The 12083-nt window shown below is 34.4% G+C and overlaps 1 protein-coding gene across 6 annotated transcripts in view; it reads right to left on the reverse strand.

Annotated features, from left to right (window-relative positions):
• LOC110113203 (anaphase-promoting complex subunit 2) overlaps window positions 1–12083 on the reverse strand; it is a 44614-nt gene that overhangs the window by 20746 nt on the left and 11785 nt on the right. For 5 of the 6 annotated variants that reach the window (XR_003699723.1, XM_028692219.1, XM_028692218.1 and 2 more), the window contains 7 exons: window positions 8585–8862; window positions 8339–8410; window positions 6741–6982; window positions 2988–3404; window positions 2651–2852; window positions 2375–2489; window positions 2211–2290 (listed from right to left, as the gene is read on the reverse strand). Coding sequence is in view for 5 of the 6 variants with exons in the window: in XM_028692219.1 (XP_028548052.1) it covers window positions 2211–2290; window positions 2375–2489; window positions 2651–2852; window positions 2988–3404; window positions 6741–6982; window positions 8339–8410; window positions 8585–8862 (1406 nt within the window). In the remaining variant the exon portion in view is untranslated. The remainder of the gene's footprint in view (window positions 1–2210; window positions 2291–2374; window positions 2490–2650; window positions 2853–2987; window positions 3405–6740; window positions 6983–8338; window positions 8411–8584; window positions 8863–12083) is intronic. The other variant, XM_020845668.2, reaches the window with a different exon arrangement.

Consider the following 12083-nt stretch of genomic DNA (forward strand, 5'->3'; position numbering starts at 1 on the left):
TAATGGTGATCAGCAACGATGGTGGCTAACAGCAGTCAAGGGTTCCGGACGGCGGTGCAAGCAGTGAAGGGAAGCGGCGGCAGGAAATGAAGTTCTAACATATTTGGAAATCGTCCAAATAGAAGGAATTTCAAATATACCAAAAATGAACAACTGGGTGAATTTCAAATATACCAAACTTTACACTGCATTTGGTTTACATCAAACCAAACACCAATATTCTTCAAATCCCTACATTTGAAATTTTTTACACCACTTTTACTTCAAATCAAATAACCCCTAACAAACTTAATTTTTAATCATTAAAAGGGACTCGTGCGCATCCCATGAATGAATTATGCGCACCTTAAATAAATTTTTTTAAAAACGAAACAAAGCAATGCACTATTGCACATCAGAAGTCATAAAACCATTTCTACATAATGTGTATGATGCATCAAATAACTGAAGGCAAATTTTCCTGCACGTTCTCCAAATGCATAGTACAAATGCACCATATAAGCACATAGAAAAGAATGCAAATAAATTTAAAAAAAAAAAACATGCAAGAAGATAGTGAAATGTGTAACTGCACTACACAAATGCATCAAAATATGTAAACACCATCCTAGAGAAAAACTCATTAAAATTACTCGATTGCATCTGCTCCAATAAACGTGTTGAATGCATAAATTTTAACTACGAGAATGTTGTATGGACTCAAATTAATATGAATATGAACTTCATCGCCTTGAGAAGCATGCAATTGCCATAAAAAATGCAATATATTTTTAAAATTCGCAAACTCTTTTTTTCAAAGTTAAATCCATTAACATATAAACAAGCACTCAAGAGGGCCGCCCTGCTAATAGAGTTAAGTTGTAAGTTATAAATTTCAATTCTAACCCTCGTACTATTAAGAATTGGAGTTGACAAGACTCGAAACCTTGATGCTTGAGCAATTAATTTCAAAAAGGTTCAAATCATATTCTCATTTTAATTAAGTAAATTCATGAATGAGCATACAACTGCAAAATTCACAAGAATATTATGTTTAGATTTATGTTAGGCCTTCAACACCTCTTACAAGGAAAATTTATTACAAAATATAAACCCCTGGGGTCACTCCACTCATATAATAGCTCATAAAATTAATACTCCAACCTGATCCCTTTTAAGCAAGCAAGCATATTTAATAGGATTCAAGTAACAAAATAAAAATAATACAAATACCTTGATATGATCGTCTTGAAAGTAAATATCAATCAAATGAGACTATTTTCAAAATTTCCTCAAACCTCAAAACAAAATAATTTAAGATTCAAATCCTAATAAAAATTTAGAAATCCAAAAAATCATTATAAAATATATGGCGTTCAAGCGAAATATGCCCCATATAGCAAAAAGAAACAACCATCCACTACTCCGGCCTTACAGGAGATAACTTTAAGAATGACCTCAGCTCACAAAGATTCAAAATCTCATCAAACGTATCACTACGCTCACTCCTTAAAGACCACTCGTCAGCAAGGATGAGGGACGTGTATTCAAACAATTATTTAGTCGCCAAATGGACCCACAAATAAATGATTATGACAAGGATTATCTATCTAAATGATTAGCTACAAAATGGTGCCTTTAAATTATGGTCATAACCAACAACCATATATCCCACAATGGCCCCAAATCCGCTTAGTAGAGTGAATCATAAAGAACGCTTGATAGAGCATAAAGCCATCTCTTAGCTAAGGTCAACTTAAATTCGTGCCTTTAGACAAACATCCAACACAAGTCTATAAAGTCTACTTGGATAACGCAACTAATCCTGAGCCCTATCTTACACATCAAGAAATCTCACAAATATGGGGTTTGGCTTTTCTTAAGCTGTCATTTACTAAGCAATAAAGGACCTAATTGCCGCATGTGTAAGCTCGCAGCTCACTTTACCATTTTATTTGCCTCAATTCCATAACAAAGAGGAGACTTCAAATTAAATTTTCCATAATGTTTGAATTCATTGGCCCAAAAACAACAATATCTCATTCTAGATTAAGATGATTATGAGTATAACTTCAATTCATAATAATGGTGAGTATGCTCGATAGAGCTTCACTGTTAATGCATGAAATGTAAGAGGTTGTATAATTTTTTTTTAACTATCATAAATTTCTCGAGAAGATTTAAGGCAATGTATGCCGATAAAGTACTTAATCCTAATCTGAGACTCATACCTGAATTGGTGGCCAAAAGTTCGAAGAAATTATTGTAGCATCAACAAGATCCAGAGACATGCTTTCTCCTTGCTCAGAACCTAGGCACTCATGAAGAAACAGCTAAAATAAAAATAAAGCAGTAAATAAATAGACAGTTACCATTTATAAGAAAGTTCCTATACCATTCATAGCGAGCTGAGATTTGGATGCCTTGATATTAGCATTCATCCGCTTGGAACTGATCAAATCATTGACCATTATTTCACACTTCTGCATACTGCTCTCTCCAAAGTGTATCTGATCAGACAGTACAAGTAAATTTACTATTAAATTAAAGTAAAATACTGTAGCAAGAAACGTCAACTACTTAAAATTTCACATTCTGCCTTCACTTTCTTACTATACACATTTAAATGTTCCTTTCCTCAATTAATATATTAAACAAAAGAGGAACTAACCTTAAGGAGTTCTAGAGTTCGTATCTCTGAGTCTATATCATAATCAGATTTGTTAAGAAGCTTTTCTGCTAACATCACACGGTATTCATTAACAAGCTGATCTTTTGAACCAATTATGCTGACCAGCATTTCAAGTATGTCAATCTTCCCTCTTTGCCTGCTACCTCTTAGCGGGTCTGCCTCTATCGGATCAGGTTCCCAACTGAAAAAAGAAGATGAATGGACTAAACAAATGCAAGCATCTAAAGTTGTTCAGTTTACAGATAAAGAAATAATAGCAAATATGATAAGGATATCATGTAATGTTTTTAATTTTAATAATTAAAAGAACAAATACCGTTCAGCATTAATCCATGCTTGCTTATCATCAACATTTATATCGTCATCAGTATCAGCAGTTTCTTGATTTTCGGCCTCTCTATTTAATTCTTCAAGAAGGCTATCACCAGTATTGCCCATTCCACTAGGGTTTATCCCACTTCCATCAGTAAGCATGGTAACAATGCATTTAATTGTGTCCTTTCTTCCCCTCAGATAGTCCCTTATTGGCTCTCCTACTGCCTCCAAAAATACACCAGTTGGACCAATAGTTCGAAGTGCTTTGATGGTTGAAACATATTGGTGCAGTATGTCATTAGTGGAAGCACCAGCTGTAAGCAATCGATATCGCAATGAAGAAATAAATGAATCGACAAGTTTTGAATGTTGCCCAGTATACTCCAGACATTGCTTTAGATCTTCAATTGCGGGAGAGCTGCATGAACAACGATAGAGGACAAAATTTAGCAAGCTGAATCCATCCATAGAAGGTTAAAAGGACCTCAACTTGAAGAGAAGACGGGAGGACACCATAAACTTGAATACAAAACAAAAGCTTCAGCTCAATTTGCAAGGTACTAATCCATAACTTGACCCAATAGTCAACATCATGCTCAATTGTTTGTTAAGAAGATTTATGATGAATTCTAGAACCCTTGAGTGATCAAAAACTTTTCAATCAAAACTAAATACATTAAGGCATACCATAAGTTCGAATCTAGTTGTATTGGACCTACTGGAAAAATAGATGCTTATAAAAAATATCTAAAATATACCTTGGTGCAAGCTATTTTATAATTACAGTTGGCATCTCTCATAGATTTTATGCATCTTCTACAGTAAAAAAAAGTAAGAGATATGAAGAGAAACTTTAAAAGAAAAGAGGTCTAGAATTAGTAGAGCATGAAAAAAATAACTGATATGTCATTTAATGATAAAAATTTGCTAAGTATTGACAAGATTGCTGCAATATCAAGTGATGTTAAGATGTGATAGGTTTAAGGACTCTAGAGAAATGGGAAAATGATAAGATCCAACTTTTATAGAGTTAAAATTTGGTGACTAAGGAGAAAAAGTTTCTTATGAGTACTATGTCATAAGAGATGTAACCTAACATAGTGAGAAAATAAAGTCAACCTTCGGTGAAGGGAGGAGGATCCCAACCTTTAATGGAGCATGAGAAAAAAAGAGTTCCTTCACTACTCTTTCGGAATATTATCGAAGCAAAAATTATCTATATGCTCCCCTTTGTAGTCATTTTATATCAAACACTTCTAAAAACCACACCTAAAATATTCGTTTGGAAAAAAGGGCAAACAAACTAGAAGTGAGACAAAAAAATCAGAAAAAAGAAAAAAGCAAAATAATAGAGGATTAATCATTGCAAAATAGCATGAGCCAAGGAACATTTGATGTGGGCAGCAAGATAACGAAAATAAGCAGGTTACTGCATCAATCTCCCTAGTCTTATAGAGAGCTCGATGATAGCAACAAATGGACGATATTCAATGATACCTCTAAAATTGAAGATCTATGGTCGAGCAAGTCTATAACGTATGAATTGTCACCAAGCTCCTCCTTTATTAGGAACAAACTTATTTCTATTAGGGATATCAGTGTTCGTTGAGATGAATCATGAAGAGATCTTTTTGGTAGCTGAGCAAGGGAACACTTGATGTGCCCAGTGGATTTTCTTTCCAAGTTAAGTTAGTTGATTTAAAATTTCAAATAAGAAGATTTAAATTAAATTGCATGGTTTAGTTAATTAGAGTTTTGATTTTTATTTTAGTTAATTATTAAATTGAATTTTAAATCAATTAAATTTTAGTTTAAAATTTGAATTTTAATTTTATTTTAAAGGTTTAATTTAATTTAAGTTTTAAATTTTAAAAATTCCAATATATTGAACTTTAGTTTGGATTTTAATTTTACTGTTAAAAATCAATTAATTAGTTCATTTAAGCATTTAGTTTATTTTAATTAGAAATTTAGAATTGCTATTTATAATTATTTTTTTAAAGTTAAATTAATAAATTGAATGTTTTTCAATATTTCCAAAATCTGTACAAGTTCAATACGATAATTTTGGAGAAATTTCGGCAACCTCCCGATGTCCCCTCCCCGCGAGGGGAGGTAAGGGAGGGCACTTGCCTTTTCAAACCTACCCAGCCAAATAGGATTCAATAGCCGAGGGCTTCGGGACGTTGTCGGGTCACATAAATAGTCTTTTGAAGCTCCGATTATTGATCACGACGCCACTTTTCTTTATTATAGCTATTATTATTATTATTATTATATATTAGTAAATATAAACAAACCCCTCTCCTTCACTTACTCAAAATTTTGACAACAAAGGGGCGGACGGCTCAGGCGTTGGGGTTTCGTTCGCGTGAATAGGTGTCGGATCAAGAGGATGATGGACACAGGCAACGTGCAGGTAGAAGGCTTCGTGAATCGTGAGTGTGCGATCAAGCGTGTGGGTGCTTGGACTGTATAGATCAAAAGCAAGTGAAGGAGATTTATCCGAGTTCTTTGTATGTGGGCAAGCGAACATAAATGCCGAAGATGACCTAGCGTCTGTGTGGATGGGAGTTGGGATGGTGTCGGGTTTCGTTCGAATTCGCCGAAGGAGGTGCGGTCAGAGAAGGATCGCGGATATGCGGTTGTCTGTGCGTATGCAAGAGGAGGCGAACGAGCGAAGTCTCGTTCACGAGTTGTTGGGAGGAAAAAAGAAATCACCAAAGTCAGAGAGCTCTCCGAATTCAATTGCCAAGTGAGCGTAAGTCCCTCTCTCGTCTCTTCGTTCTTTTTATACGACTGAGGTGGTGGTTATTTCCATAACGTGGGAACGTGGGTTTGTGTCATGGATCGTGTGTGGGTGCCGGTCTATTAATTGACAGTCAATAGGAGCTAAGAGATCAAAATAGTTCTTTAATATAGTTGAAACTATTTTGATCTTTCATAAAAAGTCAAGGGACCATTTTAGTCATTTTCTTATTGGAAATGTTGAGATAAATGCATAACCTATTGAAAAATGATTATATTATGAGAAAATTGGAAGTAGCATTTATTAAGTAAAAATAATGGATAATAAATTTAGGAGGTTTGAACATGTAAAATGTGGGAAAAAAGATTAGCCAATAAGATAAGAAGATAGAACTAATATGGATTGAATCATTGAATAGAAAGTAAAATAAGGTTAGGCCAAAAGTAACATCGTTATATGAACTTGTGCAAAATGAAGTTAGAACCTCATATTGCACAAGAATGAATCAAAGAGGATTCAAAAATCCATCTTCAATCCCAAACATTTGGGATAAGACCAATGATGATGCGATGATGGCTAGCTGTCACAAGTTATTTGGCAGAATTTAGTGAAAAGCCTTGCGATTAGCCGAATAGATGAAAATAACAAAATTTAATTCAGATTCATCAAGGAAATTTATTTACATCGATATATTAGGAAAGATGCTCAACAAAGAAAAGAAAGGATATGTCTAGTAGAATTACCATGTTTATCCCTCCAAGAAGCCAAAAGTCAGTAAAATGAGGCATGAGTCATGTAACATGAAAATATGATGCTGCTGAAAGACCTCTCATCTATGTACTACATTGTATCAGGAACTAAAAAAAGCCACCAATTGCATACATAACGTAAGTGATTGGGGAAATAAGTTAATAACAATATTCAAAAGATGTATTATATATGCCCGCATTTTAATATAATTTAAGAATTGTTAGTTTGCTAAATTAACCAAAAAAAGTCAACTACGACCTGTCAGGGTAATCAACAATAATTTCAAAAAGTTTCCCGATTCTCAAGTCTTGTAGCTTTTCATAAGCAAAATACTCCAACCGTAACTGCCACCTGACAAGCCCTTCAGAGGGAGCATCAATACCAGGATAAGAAAGAGGGCGTGAAGCCAATGGTGATATAGGGCCAGATGAAACATCATTGTCAAACGAGTCCCCTAAATAGCATAAAAGAGCATGCAGGAACTGGAGTGGAACAGCCTGAAAGAAGCATACAAAATAGATGTAAACGTTAATAGATATAGGATAATCATGAGCAACATGCTTATGAAAATGGCTTAACAACTACTGAAGACGACTGCAACAGCTCAAGAATAGCATGGATTGAAAACTTAAATTGCCGAGAGGAAGTTGTCACGGCCATGAATTTAAGTAAAGACCTTTTAATATTTCAATTTTACTTATCAATGCTTCCAACCTTTAAAAAGTCATGAACTAATTTCCAGTTACGAGCTTGTAAAAGATGGGTATAGGAAATTTTCATTGAATTTATCATAACTTCAATAATCAATAATCGATAATGAAAGCCCTATGTATAAAGGAAATAAAATTCTAATTAATAATGAAAGCTGATAATTTGCAAAGCCCAATATTTCTTTTAAAATATAGGTACAAATTCAGAAGGGTGATCTGGATTATTACAGGTTCAAAAGTTAGTTTGAAGTCTATTATATGATACAGACTCAACCAAATTTTAAACATTTTCATCTCCTTAATTTCTGTAAAGAAACCTAAAAGGGGCTTTTTATTGAATTTTTCCTCCGCCTGCCATAGGAAAAGATAATATGGTTAAGTACTTTTGAACAAAAAGATTGAGAGGAAGAGAAAAAGAACAAGATGGAGGAAGATCACTGAGCTTTTACATTCCTAGAAGTGGATGTAGGCAAAGATAATCTGCATAAACTTGTCTTCCATTTCCAGTTTTTTAGTCCACTATTTTCAGCTAAATTCTTGCGTGGTTTGATTCAGTTGTTGACCAAGAGTACATGTCAAAACTGGATTGGCTGAATAGTCATACCATATTCTCAATACTGCATTACCAACACTTCATATCTCATTAATTTCAGGAATTAAGTTAACACGAAGGAATGCAGTTGCATAAATGTTTAAACCATGAAAAACTGTAAATTATATCTCCTTCAAGGAATGCCAATACATCATCGGTCAAATTTTGTCAAATTTGGCACACTATGTTGTTAGGTTAAACCAAACTACATTATTATTAGACTACATATGAGTTCTAGTTGGAATATAGGATAGATTAAGGATTGCTGGATCACCAGCAGCTTCAGATTACCATTAATTCCTCTAATGGAAACAAAAAATACTAGACATGAACTCATGTTATGTCTCGTCATAGTTAAATGATACACAAGCAAACATGCTTTAGATAACCATCAACCTAAAAAATAGAGCTAACATAAAAGACGTTTGGATTATCAACAGATGATTTACAATGCAGAGCTCACAAGCAACCTAATGTGGACAAAAAACAAAAATAATCACATTAATTCCTCAGTTCCTAATGCATATATTGACAATTATTTAAAAGCATACCTGTATCCACTCCTTAATAGACTGCAAAACAGGGGTCCTATAATCATCAACAGCTAAGTTTTGAACTTTGGCCTGTTTCAGGGAGTAAAAGGCACCTGTAAGCTCTCACTCTTTGTGCATGTCTGAATGAGTTCATATGCACATGAACGTCTATATGAAACCGAGAGAGTGTGAGGTACAGGAACAAAATATTTTGGCATGGAGATTCAACTAAAAAGTAATTGATGATGCCCAATAAACACTAACCTTCAAAAGCTGAATGATAGAAGAAGCATAAGCATCTTCAGTCAAAGCTGTAAACCCAAGATTTCTAAGATCAAGAACAACCTTTCCAATACATTTGACCAAAGTATAGTTCTTAGATACGGCAGATTCAGGATGGCTCCCATCAATGTTCATTTCATCTGGAACATTATACTTAAGATTTCTGTCATTATTCAAAGATTCCATTCCATCTTTATAATTGACAGCTATCATGGTATTTAGCTCCTCCAATTTGTGCTTAAAATATAGGCGGAGTACCTCTACAGAATAGGAACTGATTAAAGTTACGAATGAAACAAATACTTACATTGAATAACACTTGCATCATGCAAAAGAAACAGAACGGGAGGTTCAGTGCATCCCAAACAAAAAAATTAGATAAATACAGCAAGAATTTTACGATGTTCGGACAGTAGCATAGCTCACGTGCATAATAAAGTAAAGAATCATAAATGCACATTTATGAAGAACAGGTCAAGCAAGAAACAAAGGCAATTAAATCAACTTTCTTAACCGAAGGTCAGCAGATTGCCAGAGATAAAATTTGTTTCAATAAAAATAATGAAAATGAACTAGACTTGAGCCAATTAAAATAAAAGTTGACTATGATCCCATGGAACTAGCCAGGTTGAGCTTTTGAAAGGCATTGCAAACACCGGCCAATTAATAGTCCCCATGTCCAATTTAAAAGGCCTGGCCACATCTTGACTAAAAACTTTACACACAAAGTTTATGTCGCAGAACCTATCATTGTCTTGATTTGGAAATTTGATGATGAAAAGTTGAAAGTCTAATGGCATATAGAAGCCTCTAAGTTTTTATAAGTGTACAAGGTTTAATTTGTGGGTGTACGTACTTAAAAATATAAACCATGGAAGATATTGAATTGTTTAAACCAACAAACGTGATCAATTCTCAAAATCCTCAATTGAAGAAAGATGCATATGCTTAGTTGAATTGTTGGAAATCTGGACGGTTTGATGCAAACCATGGCTTGCCATAGGAGAAATTTATGGCTTGCCTTTCTTGGAAAAATTCAACTTATTGGGTCGTTTATAAATTGCATAAACTACCCAATACTACCCAAGTTTATGCATGTATATATTTCCTCTCGTGTTTTCCGGAAAGCAGTAATTACACGGCTAACGGATCAATCTGTGTAAGCAAAGTGGATAGTAATTATATGGTTGAAAACAAATCTGGACAGTAATGTGTGGTTGTTTATTGTCAATTTTCTTACATGGCTGGAAGCAAATTTGGACATTACTGTGTTGACGTTTACTGTCAATCACCTAAAATGGTGCCAGACGAATGAGGTTTATTTAATCACACACCAAAGGAATAATTACAGCAGTCACAGTCCCCCCCATGGCTCCATGATATTTTCCATTATTGTTTTTCCATATTAACTCTGCCTAATCTTTGATTTAAATTTTGACATCATTTATTACTTAATTCCAGGTTAGCGTGTATTAGGTTCATTTTCTTTCATTGTTGGGTCTTAGGGGCTGTTTAGCTGCAAGTATTGCGAGAATAAAGTAAACCAAATGAAGTGACTTAAAAATTAGAATTCGCCAGAATATGGCAACCTCTAAATACACTGTTTTGCAATAACATCATGACACAATGTGACACCTCACAACAATGTGACCATCGCGATACCACCAGACCTCTGAGTCAACTCAACATCATCAACATCCGCCACTTTACGCACCAACAAGACTTCCTAGTCAACATGACCTTGCCAACATCCACCCCTATTTATATGAACACGACCTCACTAACATTTGTCCCTCTCCACGCTAGCGCAACCCTATCGACCTTGCCCCCTCCATGCCATGCCGAATTTTGTCCCAATCCTGGCATGATCAACCTCCAAAACTTAATTGTCGTGTCCTAACCCTAGGTTCTTCCACGCCATGCCGAATTTTGTCTTAATCCTGGTATTGTCAACCTCCAAAACCCAATTGTCGTGTCCTAACCCTAGGTTCTTTAAATTATTTTAATTTAGACCAAACAAAGTGATCTCAAAGATTTATTTTTCAATCAACCGAACAACTTCTTAGTCTTACAAATACCGGTTAAATTTCAAAATAGTCCCCAGACAATTCGCATATGATCATTATAGTCTCAGAGTATGACGTTGACTCTAATTTAGTATCTCAGCTTTCTAAAATTGATTCAAAATGGCCCCTTTGAGACTAAATTGGAATCAATTTTATATTACAATTACAACATGAGGGGCTATTCTAAATCAATTTTTTATAACCGATGGATTATATTGGAGCAACATGATACTCTAGGACTGAATTGGCCACGCATGAATAGTTTGGGATCATTTTGGGATTTTTCTATTGCAAATATACTATATTTATTTTACATTAAATCTTAAATACCCTAAATTCTAAATACTTGATAGCAAATAGCCTCTTGAACTCTATATATTGTAATGATTTTCACAAGAAGCGAATAAAAATGTATATTTGCATTGTATCATAATGATTTTCTCCTCTTTTATTCTCTATTTCTTCATTGCATCATAAACCAGCTTGCCTTGTCCTATGCTCTGGCCATATAGATGATAATATATGAAATGGCCTCTGGAGGATAATCCACCATGTCTGAATTCACCTTTGAACCTGAGCCTCTTATTTCTCAGCCTACTAATGGAGCTGAAAATAATACTATTCCAATCACAGCACAAGCTCAATGGCCACAAATATTTTCAAAGGTTACATTTCCTAACGGTGTTCATCAATAGAAGAGGCACATATGACTGCCTTACGGGATCAAGAACTACACCAAAAAAGGAGATCTAGCATATAAGGTTTGGAAACTAGATAACAATATGTCAAGGTAATGGTTTATCAACTTCTTTATTATCTTGCTTGGAGAGAATTTCTCACTCTACTTACTGCTAATGAAATTTAGGAAGCTTCCAAAGAAACCTATACAAGTTATGAAAATATATCAGAACTCTTTTCAATGCAGAAAATCCTCCATGAAATATAACAAGGTGACTTATTCGTTACACTTTACTTCAACTCTTTCAAACACAAATGGTAGCAATTGGATCTATTTAAAGTCCTTGATTAGAAGTGTCATGGTGATGAAGCACTCTACAAAGTGATCATCGAGAAGAAACGTGTATTTAACTTCTTCATGGGACTAAATAATGATCTTGATGAAATTCATGTAAGATTTTAGGCACAAAACCTCTCCCTCATACTAGGGAGAACCTTTCTAAGGTCGTGTTAAAAGAAAATCAGAGGAAGGTGATGTTGGGGCCATCCTAAACTTTATCAATTGAAAAAGTATATGCGCTAATGGCTCGTGATTTCTAGAAATCATCTTCAAATGATTTCAAACAAATGATTCTTTTGTTTCTACTAACAACAGCCAGCCAAACTCCACATATTCTAATATATTCAACAAGGAACAAAAATAGGTACTCAAAACTCTATTTCTTCGAACTTAAAAT

The sequence above is a fragment of the Dendrobium catenatum genome, unplaced genomic scaffold (assembly GCF_001605985.2).
Source record: "Dendrobium catenatum unplaced genomic scaffold, ASM160598v2 original_scaffold_144855, whole genome shotgun sequence".
NCBI classification, from domain to species: Eukaryota; Viridiplantae; Streptophyta; class Magnoliopsida; order Asparagales; family Orchidaceae; genus Dendrobium; species Dendrobium catenatum.